This window comes from Tursiops truncatus, chromosome 6, assembly GCF_011762595.2.
Source record: "Tursiops truncatus isolate mTurTru1 chromosome 6, mTurTru1.mat.Y, whole genome shotgun sequence".
Lineage (NCBI taxonomy): Eukaryota > Metazoa > Chordata > Mammalia > Artiodactyla > Delphinidae > Tursiops > Tursiops truncatus.
The window spans coordinates 114,517,266-114,530,730 of NC_047039.1; the positions used below are offsets into that span (position 1 = coordinate 114,517,266).

At 65.1% G+C, this 13,465-nt stretch overlaps 1 protein-coding gene across 1 annotated transcript; it reads right to left on the bottom strand.

Moving 5' to 3' along the window:
• Positions 1-286: 286 nt before the first annotated feature.
• Positions 287-13,465, bottom strand: AGPAT2 (1-acylglycerol-3-phosphate O-acyltransferase 2). The gene is made up of 6 exons (XM_033859106.2): positions 13,125-13,465; positions 4,454-4,587; positions 3,861-4,036; positions 3,521-3,616; positions 1,799-1,871; positions 287-998 (listed from the first exon to the last, which is right to left on the bottom strand). The coding sequence occupies exons 1-6, from the start codon at positions 13,304-13,306 to the stop codon at positions 823-825; spliced, it is 837 nt and encodes a 278-aa protein (XP_033714997.1). The 5' UTR covers positions 13,307-13,465; the 3' UTR covers positions 287-822.

Below are 13,465 nucleotides of genomic sequence, written 5' to 3' on the forward strand. Positions count from 1 at the left end.
GTGAAGGTGACGCTGGCCACAGGGACAGCCCCGCCCCGCCCCCCCCCACGAGCGGGCCCCACCCCTAGCCAGCAGCCGAAGAGCAGCTCTGCAGCCTCCTTCCCAAGTGCCTGCCTGACCCCTGGGCACGCCTGCCACCCCCAGTGGAAGAAATATCACAGGATGACCGTGGGCCCAGGCCCTGGCAGGGAGCCCCACCGAGGGCGGAGGCTGGCGCTCCACACTCCTCCCAGGGAGGACGAGCGAGGGCAGCCCTGCCCGCCCCCAGTGACCACAACTCACCAGGTACTTCCAAGAGTTCGTTTATAAAAAACAATGATGAGCGCAGTACCAGTTCAGCAGGCTTGCTCCCCAAGGCCGGTGGGGGCCACAGACACTGCTTTCTGGCTGCCCTGAGGCCCAGGTGGCATAAGACTAGGCGTCCTGGCCCCCCAGAGCCCCGCCTCTCCGAGAGCCTGATGCAGGCCGTGGCTGGGACCCCAGATCCAGCCTCTGTGCCCCCCAAGCCCAGGCAGGAGGGTGGGGGCTGGGCAGACCGGCCCCCCCCCATCAGCCCATCGGGGCCCAGGCCCACTCCCACACCAGACCCCGAAGGCACAAGGGTGGGTGAGGCCCTGCCCTCAGAGCTTGGGGGGCTCCAGGTGACTCTCCTTTGCAGGGACATCAGGGGCCTGGACCTGAGGCCAGTGACAGGAAGGGGTCCCTTGCTTCCAGGGCCCGAGGAAAGTTGGGGGAGCCGTGGGAGGGGACACAGTGATATCTGGTGGGCAGGGGTCGCTCTGTCCATTGTCTAGCCAGGTCCTGCCCCGCCCCAGGCCTCGGCTACTGGGATGCCTGGGCGTCGGGCCCTGCAGGGGCCCCGTTCTCCCGGGGGAGCTGGGATACGTGGAGGAAGGTGGCCCTCATGGCCTGCTGGCAGGTGTCCAAGAGCTCGGGGACGTCGGCGATAGTGAGGCCAGCGGTGGGGATGGCGTCCAGCACCTCCACCTTGATGGTTCCTGGTGGGGTGGGGGGGCGTCAGCAGCCTGAGGGGCTCTCCAGGGGGGGCCCCTCCTCTCCTCGGCTGCCCGCCAGCCTCCCCCGCAGAGTCTCCCGAGGGGCCGGGCCGGGCTCTTCCCCAGACACCCTGGTCCCGGGTGGTTGGCTTTTAGTGGAGAATAACGACACGGTCACACACACGAGTCCCAAGCATGTTCTCAGTGGGCGTGGACAAGTGTGTGCTCCCCCGTGAAGACCACCCAGGGGCCAGACGTTTCCTCCCCCAGAAGGTACCCACCCTCCCTCCCACCCCCACCCTCCACAGTGGTTCAGGCGGCCTCAGGGCCTCAGATGTGGGCAGAGGCAGCTTCTATCTTGGACCCCACTTCCCACCTGGGCACCAGGTGCCCTTGTGCAGGGTCTGGAGGGAAGGGCGGGGGGAGGTCCCAAGCTCCATGGCTGGGGGGCATGGGGGTGCCCGGGAGGCTGCTGCCCCCGAGAGTTAGGCCTGGATGCGCTGGCTCAGAAGCCCACCCTGGCACAGGAAGGGGCCACCTCAAGGCCCCCGGGGCCGTGTGCACAGCCTGGGCCTGTGTGTGTGAACTTGGGCACGGAGCCCACCTTCTGGGCACCTCAGTCTCCCCGCAGCCCAAGGCTGGGACTCTAGACCCTCCCCTCCCTCCCTTCGTCCTTCCCCAAGCGGCCACTGAGTAGCAGGGGTCTGTAGTGACCCCCCAGAAACGGGAACTGTTCTCTCAGGGGCACGGGTGTCGCAGTGACTGAGAACAGGTGGGCCGGCGAGTGCACAGGTTGGGGGTACCTGAGGTGAAGAGCTTCGTCTTGTAGTTGTAGAAGGAGGAGAAGCTGGAGTAAACCACGGGGATGATGGGCACCTGGGGACGGCAGACGTGGCAGCCTGAGGATGGACCGGAGCCCTCACCCAGCCCAGCCCGATCCCCAAGGATGAGCTCTGGGGAGAGGCCTGCCTGGCCGCCAGCCTGCCCCCACCTTGGGGCTGGTGCCAGGAGTCCCTGTGGCCACATCCTGCGCCAGGGCGCTTCCACACACTGACCCCTGGGCCTCGGACGCCCTTCCCGCCCTGGGCCCAGAGTGCACATCCTGTACACCCTCATTCAAGCATCCCCTTCTCCAGGAAGGCTTTCTGGGTTGGCACGTATCCATAGAATGCACTTCTGCATTCCTCACGGGGTCCTAAGACTAACCAGGGCCCTGTCCGGTTTAGCCAGAGGAGGTAACTGAGGTCTTTCCGCCCACCCCTCCCTTCCCAACCTCTCCCCCATCCCAGGGAAGACGGGGCAGCTCCAGCCAGGGGAGGCGGCAGGCTATTCCTGGAAGACACCAGCGTTGAGTCCAATGGTGACTCCAATGGTGATGCCAATGTCGGAAATGGCACCTGGGGGTAATCATCGACCCGGGGCCGGGGAGAGGGATGACAGCAAACGACGCCCGGTCTCCTGGCTGAGACTTGCTGCCCCCGGCTCCCCAGAGCTCCTTCGGTATCTCCTGTCTCCTCTTCCACGACCCCGGCGAAGGGAAGTGACCTCAGTTCCAGGCCTGTGTCGGGGGTGTCCTCCTCCTCTTGCTTGGGCAGAGCCCAGGCTCACGCCCCCATCCCCACGCACCCCCTGCCGGCTCGGGGCCCCTCCACCCCACGCTCCAGCTCCCACACCCGCCTGGCACTGGCTGGCAGCTTCTGGAAGGAGGGCGCTCACATCCTTGCTCAGGGCCACCAGGGGGTGCTAGAGGCCACCTGTCACAGGTGAAGGACAGGAGAAAAAGCAAACCCCTGCCCAGCTGCCCCGCTGACTCCGATCAGGCAGGATGAAAGCCCCCTCCCCTGACCCCAGACGATGGCTGCCTTCCCCTACACAAGTCCCCCAGCACAGGGCACCCCTCACTTACCAGGAGACCCCACCCGAAGGACAGATGTGCCCCAGCCTCTCCTCCCATCACCCCAGACCCCAGGACACCTCTAGGACAAACTGCGTCCCTACAAGTCAAGGACCAGAAAAGCATCAAGCCCCGTGGAGGGCTCCCAGCTCACCTATCCTGGCCCATCGCCAGCTCCGGCCCGACCCTGCCTCACGCCGCGGGCCCCGCCCCCCCGAGCCACTGCCCACGCCCCCGCCCAGCTAGGGGTGCTGGGGGCCTGCGCCTGGCACAGCCTTCTGGAGACAGCTCAGCCAGCAGGCCTCCTGCCTCCGCCTTTGAGGCCAACCCCAGCCTCCCTCCGCAGGCCCCTTCGCCTGGCCAGCTAGGAAGCGGGGTGCTGGAGCTCCAGCACAGGGGTGGTGGCCACGAGCATCATTCTAGCTGGCGCTGGGCCAGATCGGGTGCCAGCCTTAACGCTCAGAGTGGGTAAAGCGGCCCTGCCCTCCTTAGCCGGTCAGGGACAGGTGCTGGGTGGGGGGAGGCCCTGCCGCCTGCCCAGCGGGAGGTGGTCCAGGAGCGCCAGTGGCCTCGCCTGGCCAGGAGGTCACCTTCAGCCTTAAGCCAACCCCTGGCTGCGGCCCTGGCGTACCTGGGCCTGGATGGCCAGGTGGAAGGCACCTTTCTTGAAAGGCAGCAGATCCCCACTGTCGTTCCGCGTGCCCTCGGGGTAGATCCATACTTTGAGCTGTTGGGGAGACAGGAGGCGGGTCAGGGGGCTGCCCCGGGGGGCCCCCACCCCCAAGGAGCCCCGCCGCTCAGCCGGAAACACCGCCGCTACCACCGCCGACGGCCGAGGCACCGCGCCTGGCTTCTCTGTATGCGGTTTACAGACGCGTTTCCTTCTGCCAAAGGGAGTCACGCTCGCGGGCTGTCCCGACAGCACAAAAGCGTTCACGCCGCCAAGCAGGCCCCGAGCCCCAGGCGCTCACCTTCTCCCTGACCATGCGCTTGCCCACATCAGAGATCACGGTCATGGCCGTCCTGGAGCGCTGCCGGTCGATGAAGAGAACGCCGCCCAGGTACATGATCAGGCCCACGGGCCCCAGGAAGAGCAGCTCGCGCTTGGCAATCTGCACGCAGCGATCGGGGAGGACCTCCATGAGGCCTGAGCCCGGGGCCGGGGAGACAGAGACAGAGCACAGCCTCAGAGCCAGGTGGCCACCGCCCCGCGGAGGAGCGAGCTGGCCCTCGGCCTTGGCCACCAAGAGGCCTGGGCCCAGTCACGCCTTCCCACTGGCTACCTGGCCTCACCTGGCCTCAGCCTCAGCTTCCCCTGCAGAGGGAAGGTGCTGAAGCAGGGCTCCCGAGCCCGGCGCCAGGCATAGGAAGCCTTGTCTCCTGTTACCAGCTGGAGGCCTGTGTCTGGAGGGGGGCACAGGTCCACGGTCCGCATCTGCCCCTCACCTGCCAGCTCTTTGGGGCCCAGCCTCCACCAGCTGAAGAAGCATGCCCCCTCCTCCCCCTCCCCGCAGGCAACTGGGAAGGGCCGGCCCTCCCGCCAAACCCTCCACAGCCGGCCTACCCATCATGTCCAGGATGCTCTGGTGGTTGGAAATGATGACACAGGGGCGGTCCACCTCCAGCTTCTGACGGCCCTTTACCTCAAAGCGAAGGCCGTATAAGTACTTGAAGGACCGGATGAACCAACTGATGATGCTGAGGGGGAGACGGGCCGTGAGCAGAGGCCACCACCCACCTTGTAACTCAGGCTCCGCCTGCAGACCTAGGCAGGGTCATCCCAGTGCAGGACCAGAGACAGACACAGCACGGGGACCCCCACGCCCGCCCTGGCAGGCTGGCCGCTGACCCTGAGCTCGCCTTCCCCTCGGAGAACCTTCAGGTCCTGTCCCTCAACCCCTCAACGGGATGGCGAGTGCCTCCCTGCCCCCCTGCTACCCCAGCCAGCGAGGGTTGGGTCACACAGGAGCAAGGCCTTGGGGGCCTGGACGCCCGGCAGTGGGGAGGGCGCCTCCTTCCACGTCTGCGTTCCCAGGCCTTCACCTGCCACCCAGCCCTCACCCCACACCCCTGCTCGTCACCACAAGCCGGGGGGGCGCCCAGCTGGACGGGGCTGAAGGCCGAGAGCCCCCGGGGCCGGGCTGGCTCCCTTCTCAGACGTGTCAGCGACCAAAGCACCCGACGTGGAGAGGCCCCTGCAGAGGAGGCTGGGCCCCCACTCACGGGAAGTGAACGTCCCCTCAAGGCAGAGCCACACCGGGAAGAAAGCATGGGTACCAAGCGGAGACCTTGGCGAGGAGCTGAAGGCTGCTTCCAGCCTCCACCGCTGGGGACACTGGCCCGGCCAGGCTTTCACTCCTCCCCTGCATCCTACAGCGCAGCGCCCCAGCGCCTTTCACAGACACACCCAAGGTCACATGAGGATGGCGGTGGAGCCAGGGTGTGTGTGGGCCCCGCTCCCAGCAGCAGGCTGCCCTGGGCACTCGTGACCTTGAGAGGCCTGGCCCAGCAGCTCTCACACTCGACAGGCAGGCACGACCGGGCATGCCCCTGGGAACGGTGTCTGCCGGCGGCTGGCCGGCAGGGAGGAGGGAGGCCCCGGCCCCCTGCTCTGCGGGAACACTGCACACACTCGGCAAGAGACAGGTGCCCGCGAGGGGTCAGCCTGCTCGGGGTGACGGAGCCCGAGGCTTGAGGTCACTCCTCTGCAACTCAGGAAGGTCCCCTGCGTCCTTCCCATCCGTGGGTGGCCGGGGGCTGAGGGTGGGCCCCAGTGACCCAAGGGTTCCTGACCCAGAACTGTTCCACTTCTCCCAGAAGACGTGTGTACGCACATGCACACAGCAGGGTCATTTCATCTCCCCACAGTCCTGACCGGAAGGGAGGGCTTTCCCACTGTGTCCGGAAGGGCCTGGGCTCAGAGCTGGCCCTCAATAGAGCAGAGACTCAGAGCTGGGCCCTTGACCCAAAGCCACACTCAGGTCCTTAAAACTGTGGTAAGTACACACAACATAAAATGTACCATCTCAACTCGTTTTAAGTTGAGTGGCGTCGAGTGTACTCACATTGTCGTGCAACCGTCCCCCCTTATCTGGGACTCTTTCATCTTCCCTGACTGACTCTGTCCCCATTGAACGCTCACTTCCCCAGCCCCGGGCCCCACTGTCCACTTTCCGTCTCTGTGGATCTGTCTCCTCTAGGCCCTCACGAGTGGACCCTGTCGGGTCTGCCTCTTTGCTCTGAAAGGCAGACTCGTATCCAGCTCACAAAGCCTAGCTCCCCACATTACCACGTGGTGCGGATGGGGAAACTGAGGCTCCAGGAAGCAGCTGAGCCTGGGCTGCTCTCACAGTCAGGCCGGCCCGCCTTCCCCGGATCTGGAAGCCAGGGCTTCTTCCTCAGCTTTGTGAGCCTCGGCCAGCTCGAGCCAGACCTTCCTGCTTGTCCCCATCCGGCTCAGGGGTTGCCAGGCTGGACACTCTCTGGAGAACTGACTGGCTGTCTCAGCTGGGGAGCCTCGGGCAGCTCAGCTGCAAAACACAGCTTCTCGGGTCATCTCGAGGGTTGAAGGGCACAGGGAGAGGGCGCGTGTGTCCAATAAACACGGGGAACACACAATCTCACCGGCAGTCAAAGAAATGCAGATTGAAACAAGAAACCCCGTCTTCCTCCTTCAGATTGGCAGATGAAAGCCTGGTAACGGGAGGTGTTGGCCTGGTGTTAGGAAATGGCCCGAGGGCTGCTGGCAGAAGTCAGAGGCCACAGAGGTTTCTGGAGGGCAGCTTAGCAGCACGTGGCAAAAGCCCTTAACAGACCTACTCCCTTTGAGCTTGCAATCCTCTTCCGCAATGGGTCCTAAAGCAGGCGTGAGGCGGGCACAGGGCGGTCTGAATTAGGGAAATCCGAAAACACCTCCACGTGCCCGTGGGCAGAGGGAAAATAAACAGGGCCGTGGCAGAGGAAAACAGCAAAGATCTGTATTTATCTGCTGCCAGGCCTGCTCCCTTGACTCCTAATAACTACATAGCGTTTGCATTTCCCTCCCAGGCCACATCTGGAAAGGACGGTGCTTCTCTCTGGTAGTGGCATCTGCTGGCTCCGTTTTTCTTCTTTTTTAAAAATTGGGGTGAAATACACGTCAAATGTATCATTTTAAACCATTTATAAGTGTCCGGTTCAGCGGCGCAGGTACATTCACACTGCTATGCAGCCGTCCCCAGCCATCCATCTCCAGAACTTTCCTATATTTTCTTTCTGTATCTCATTTAAGGGGTCGGTTGTATATGGGTAGGTGTTGTGTTTTGTTTTGTCTGAACTGTGGAAGATGCTGCGTATAAGACTCAGCTGAACAGGGGCCCTCTGCAGCGGCTCTGCTGCTTGTCTCCCGCCTCTCCCACTCCGGCTGGGAGCCCAGGCCAAGGCAGAGCCCCCGCACCAAAGGCTCCAGGACGGACACACAGGGCCAGGGCTGCCCCACACGCTGCGGGAGACGGAGGCGCCCATGGCAACCCTCCACACCTTTACAAATAACTGCTCTCAGACAAACTAAAAGACACAGCCGCGGGCTGAGTATAGGAAGCTGGGAAAGAAAGGGGCATCTCGGGAGAGGAAAGAGGCAACGGATGTTCCTCAAGGGGAGGGGACCGGTCACTCCCTGCAGGCGGCGTGCACGTGGGTGCCCACTTTTCCTTCTCCTAATGTCCCATGTTTTCAAGGTTTTCTGTAAAAGTGGTGAGAAAGTATCTATTATCCTTTTTTTTTTTTTTTTTTGCGGTATGCGGGCCTCTCACTGTTGTGGCCTCACCCGTTGCGGAGCACAGGCTCCGGACGCGCAGGCTCAGCGGCCATGGCTCACGGGCCAAGCCGCTCCGCGGCCTGTGGGATCTTCCCGGACCGGGGCACGAACCCGTGTCCCCTGCATCGACAGGCGGACTCTCAACCACTGCGCCACCAGGGAAGCCCTCTATTATCATTTTAATAGTGCTTACTTGAAGAAGAAGGAAGCAGATGGAGCTTTGCAGAGGCCCCCCCAGTGCCCAGGCAGGGAGAGCCGGTCTGTCGTTGCCTGCAGTGCAGCACGCTCCTAACCACGGGGACAGACACCCCACAGCCACGCCCAGCACCTCCTGAACGCTACATGCCACGCCTGCACCTAGACGGACGTTAACTGTCTGGTTTCGGTCAGACAATAACCCCACAAGGTCGTACGCTCATTACACCCAGGTGAGGGAGTCCAGGCTCAGCAGAGTTAAGTGACTTGCCCAAAGTCACACAGCAGGGAGGCCAAGATGGGCCGAGCCCACCTCTAAACCTGACTTTTGAAAAATGTGTGAAAAATGTCAAGCAGAGGGCCTGCTGGATGCTGGAGGCGGGGTGACGGCTGCAGGCTTGTCAGGTGGAGTCTCGAGCTCCCCCTTCTCCCCTGGGGGGCTCTATGGCCCCCACCCCACCCCCAGCAGGGCTGCAAGTGGCTCTGTCATCCTCTCCCAGCAGGAAGCTCAAAGCAGCCACCCTACCCAGGCTGCCCTGCCTGCCCAGCCCAGGCCTCATCCTGAGCGCCAACACCCCCTGTGCCCCAACACCCAGCTGACCCCAGCGCCCCGCCCCTCGGCCGCGGAGTCTGGGAGCTGCTCCCTCCTCTCCCCTACGGGGAGCAGAGCAGGGGTCACGGGTGCCTGTCCCACACCCTCCAGCCCTGAACTCCATGTCCTGCCTCCCCTGGGGGTGGAGCTAAGGTCGCCTGAAGCCCAGGTGGCCCAGGGCTGGGCTGAGTGCACGGCACAAGGTTCCAGAAGCACTGCGGACAGCTGCCAGGCAGGTGATTGGTGCCAGCTTTCCATAGCAAGGCAGGTGGCCCCCAGGACCGGCTCCTTCCAAGTGCCCGCAGGGGCAGCCGTCCCCTTAAGCAGAGGGGACTTCCTGGCCCTTCCTGGGTCTTTCTCAGAAGCCCTCCACTTAACCCTGACCGGGGCCGCCAGCCTAGAAGTGAGCAGCATAAATGCTGCAGATTCTGGGGGCCCTGAGGCCGAACTCCTGGCAGCCAGTCCCCCTGGACCACCTGTGCTCGCCCGAGGACACCTGAGCCCGGCCCAAGCTCAGGGTCAGACAGACCCTGACTCCCTCTCACCAGCTGTGACCTTGGGCAACGGACTTGACCTCCCTAAACTTCCATTTCCACTCGTGAAAGGGGAAGGGTGCGGAGGGATTGAGCGAGATGAGGCTGGAACACCCGTGACACCTGCGGGACCCTGGGAGCCCTCCGCAAAGAGCAGCTGTGTCGGCGGCGATGACACAGGCAGGACAGAAGGACCCAAAGTAAATGAAAGCAAGAGGATCCTCCTCCGGCCACAGCACCTGCTCCGGGCGGCTGGGAAGCAGTTCAAGGTCAGGTCTGAGCTACCTGCTGACCTCTGCCCTCAGACCCTGGACTCGGACTAGGTGGCTCTGGGGAGACCTGGCAGCTGCTTCGGCCGAGAGGCGCCGGACCTCAGCCAGACCCCACGGGCTTTGCCCCCGGAAAGGGAGGGGGTGATGGGGTTTGCTCAGAGCGGCCCTGCCAGGAGGGCAGCACAGAGCCATTGATCTGCTCAGGGGACAGGAGGTCCTGGGAGGGCCACCGGGCAGAGCAGCAGTGTTTTCCAAGTGTCACGAGAGCTGGAGCACAGAGGGGGCCAGGAGGTGGGGGCTCCAGCCTGTTCGGGTGCCCAGAGGTGTTAAGAGGGGCACGGGAGTGGGCTGAACGCCAGGGGCCTGGAAGGAGGCGGGGCCGTGAGCAGTGTCCAGGGCTCTCGGGAGCTCTGCTTCTTGGGCCCGCAGAAGTACACCCAGAGGGGAGGCTCTGCCCCTCACTATCCCACCCCGAGCAAAGCCAGGGCAGACTTTCCTGTGAGACCAGGGCCCCAGGCCAGCCCCCAGGTGCTGCGGCTCCCCGACAGCGCTGTGTCTGCATCCACGCACCACCCACTCCCACCCAGGGCCACACAGTGGCTGGCAGTGCTGGGTTCAAACCCTGACCGGCATCAACAAGCCCCCCGCCCCTGGCTGCAGTGATGCCCGTCCTCGATGTTTCGAGCAGGTGGGGGGCTCCATCTGCCCTGTCCCCCACCCCACCCCGCAGCCTAGCTATGTCCCCCAGGTCCCGGCCACTAGGATGGACGCAGAAGTGGGCAATTCAGTCCCCAGAGGTCCTGCCGTAACAGTGACATGCTGGACCCCGAGAATGGGGGGGCCACAGGCCAGAGGAGCCGGCAGCTTTCCGTGGCCCCAGGCTGCCTGCCCCGGTCGCCTGTGACGCGTGAAAAGTACACTCTCTGGGTTAGGCCGCTGTTGTTAGGTTTCCCGATCCTGCAGGGAACCCAATGCTAACACACACCGCTTCCCCGGGCCTCGCTCTCTTCTCCGTCCAATGGGTGCAGTAAGGGCACGTGCCCCTGGGACAAGGAAACAGGACCTGCTACGCCAGCCTCACCCTGAGCGCGGGACCCGGCCACTCTGGGAGGGGTCCCTGGCCTCAGCCCACAGCCTGGTCAGAACGGAGCCTGCCTCTGCTTCTCAGCTCCCAGCACTGCCCTGCACACTCAGAACTCGCAACTCAATGGCAAAGGCCTCCTGGGGTGCTCACCCGGAGCCCCATCACGGGGAACATGGGAGAGTGAGGGGGCAGGTGGAGTGGGGCTGCCCCTCCTGGAACTCAGGGATTCTCCCGAGCCCGGTCTCCAGCCCCAAAGCAGCCATGGCGCTGCCCCCAGCCCCTGATGCCGTGGGAGACGGAGGAAAGATGAAAAGCGTGCACTGTGGAGCCACTCCCGGTGGGTCTGCAGCCCGGGCCCCATGTCCTAGCTCTGGGGCCCTGCCAGTCATCTCCCCACTCCCCGCTTCGGAGGCCTGCGTTGCTTCTCTGCAGACTCGTCTGTAAAATGGAACACGTAATAAACCCTGTCCCCAAGCTTCAGGCATCCGCAGCGCACGGTGTGGGCTCAGGAGATGGAAGCAGAGGCTGGTGTCGAGGATGGTGGGCAGAGTCCTTCTGGAAGTTAGGGTGGGACTGGAGGGGGAGCAGCCAGGCACCCACGGTGCTCAGGGGTCCCAGGTGGGGCCTGAAGCCTGTCCACACAGCACCCCAACCTCCACTTCCGTCCTCCTGGGCCCCGTCCCTGGACTGGCTGCCTAGAGGCACAGGGCACCTCCTCTTCCTCTGCATTTCTCCGCCCCCCACAGATGCACGCCTTGGGGAACTCCTGTTCACAAGGCACCCCGTCCCTACCCCCTCTCTTTGCCATCACTGGGGAGCCTTGGGGGTCATCACTGTGACCCGCCCCATGGGACCTGGGGGTGCAGGGGAAGGAGGCTGTGGGCTCCCGGACCCCCAGGTCCGCCCCTCTCTGGGGAGGACACAGCACCTCTGTGATGTCCTGGCCTGGTCCCTCTGCAGAGCCTGAGTCGGGGGCTGCCCTGGGGAGGGAAGGGCAGCAGGAAGCTTCCTCCTGAGCACGATTCAGGGTCCTGAAGACGATGCCCCAGTTGGCCGGAATCTTGGGGGAGGCTGGGGGCCAAGCCCGGCTCTGGGCTGAGGGAAGCCGGCCAGCAGAGGCTGGAGGGCCGGGCTGGGCAGGGTGGGGCCGGAGGGAGCGCCAAGTGCTGGTCAGGCTGGCCTGCCCGTCCCGCTACCGCGTCAGAAAGGGCAGTTGGTGACTTCTGATCTGACGCCAGGAAGCAGCTTTGAAGCCCAGGCCTGGAAGAGCGAGTTGGGCCTTTGAAAGACAAGGAAGCGCCTGTGAAGAGGCCACCTGATAAGACTGAGCCAGGGAGGGGGAGGGCCGCCTCCAGGAACGCCTGTCACCTGCTGAAAACCTGCTCCAGCCTCGCTTCCCACCGAACCCAGGACAGCACCTCCTCCAGGGAGCCCACCAGCCCTTGCTGCCTGCAGCCATCCCCGCCCCCTGCCCCTCCAGGCCGGTCCCCAGCGGGTGCTGAATGGAGACTGGCTGTGAGCCCACTGCCTGCAGGGGATCCCCAATCCCAGGCCAGGCCCTCCGCACCCCAGAGGGTCGGCTGCTTGAGAAGACGGCTGGAAGGGCAACAAGTGGGCTGGCCCTGGGGTCTGGACTCCCTGGGACGCTGGCCTGGGCCATGGCGGGGAGCTAGAGACCCACGGCCCAGCCACCAGGCTCCCCACGCTCAGGCCACACTCCACTCCTGGGCCACAGGAGCTACGAACTCCTGAAAACGGGGCCCGGAGGACCCGCTGAGTGTGGGCCAGTCCCGGAAGGCTCAGCCCGCCCAGATGAACAAGGACAGGGACGGACGGCAGAGAGCCAGGAACCCTCACCCACTGCCCTGTGAGCATGTGGATGGCAAGGGCCTCGGGGACCACAGTATGCCCACACCAGGCACAGCCAAGGGTCATCATTGCAAAAGCCAGTGAGGAACGTCAACAACAGACCCTCCCAGTCGGAAACTGGGAGAAAGGGCAAGGAGCCCCTCTCAGGCCACCGTGACCAGTCCAGCCTCTGACCCAAGAGAGGCCCCCCGCCTCTTCTGGTCAGCCCAGCCTGACCCCTCACCCCAGCAACTCCAAGCTCCCCAACTCTGGGGGGCGTCCCAGCCACCACCCGTTCTTCCCGCCCCGAAGCTGGACCCCAAGGACTCCGCGCCCACCCTCCCCCGCGGGACCACCACACCTTCCTAAGCGGAAGGAAAGGGAAGGGGAACCGGCCTGGTGCCGAGCACAAGTGCGCTCGTCGCCCGCGGCAGGTGGGCGCGAGGGGGTGGCGGAGAGAAGACGAGGGACGCCCCAGGCCCCGAGCGGAGGCGGGTCCGGGCGGGGCGGTGCACGGCGGGCGGCCCACCCTCCCCGCGGGGAAGCAGGACCGAGCCTCTGCCCGCTTGGCCCGGCCCCATTCCTCTCGGGGCCGCCCGCACCCCGCACTCCCCGCGCGGCGCCGAGGGCGAGACCTGTTTAAATCCCTCCGTGCCTGCCCCTGGCCGGGGCCCCGGGGCCAGGGCGCGGGGACACTGTGACGCCAGCTCCGGGGACCCCGGCCCACCCTCGGCCGCCTCCCCAGCCGCGCTCTCCGACCCGCTCTCTCCCCTCGGCCGGTCCGAGAGCCCGGGAGAGGCGCGGGCAGGGCAGGAAGGAGGGAAAGGACACGGGAAAGTTAGGGAAGCGGAAGCGGGCGGCCGCGCGGCGCTGCCCCCGCCTCGGTGTCTCTCCCCGCCCCGCCCGGCCCCCTTGCCTCATGTTCTCCACCGTCCGGCCGCCGTGGCGCAGCAGGCAGATGACCGCGGCCACCGCGGCCACCGTGAAGCAGAGCACGCAGTACAGGCCGATCTTGGCGTAGAACCTGGCGGAGCGGCTCAGCTGCAGCAGCAGCACCAGCAGCAGCAGCGCCGCGGTCAGCCACGGCCAGAGCTCCATGGCCGCGCCCCGAGCCCCGACGGCGCGGGCCTCCGGCTCCCTGCCCGGGCTCCGGCCGCGTGCTGGCGGCGGCCGACCCTCCTCCTCGCCCTGACCCGCCCGCGCCCCTTATTGCGAGGGCGGCGGGGCGGGGCGGCCGGGGTGGCGAGCGTAGTTCGA

Excerpts from the sequence above, each read along its gene's own strand:
- AGPAT2 (XM_033859106.2), bottom strand. The coding sequence starts at position 13,306 with ATGGAGCTCTGGCCGTGGCTGACCGCGGCGCTGCTGCTGCTGGTGCTG. Across the intron at positions 3,617-3,860 it reads AGCGCATGGTCAGGGAGAAG|CTCAAAGTATGGATCTACCC; the intron begins GTGAGCGCCTGG and ends TCTCCCCAACAG. Across the intron at positions 1,872-3,520 it reads ACCTGGCCATCCAGGCCCAG|GTGCCCATCATCCCCGTGGT; the intron begins GTACGCCAGGGC and ends TGCCGTCCCCAG.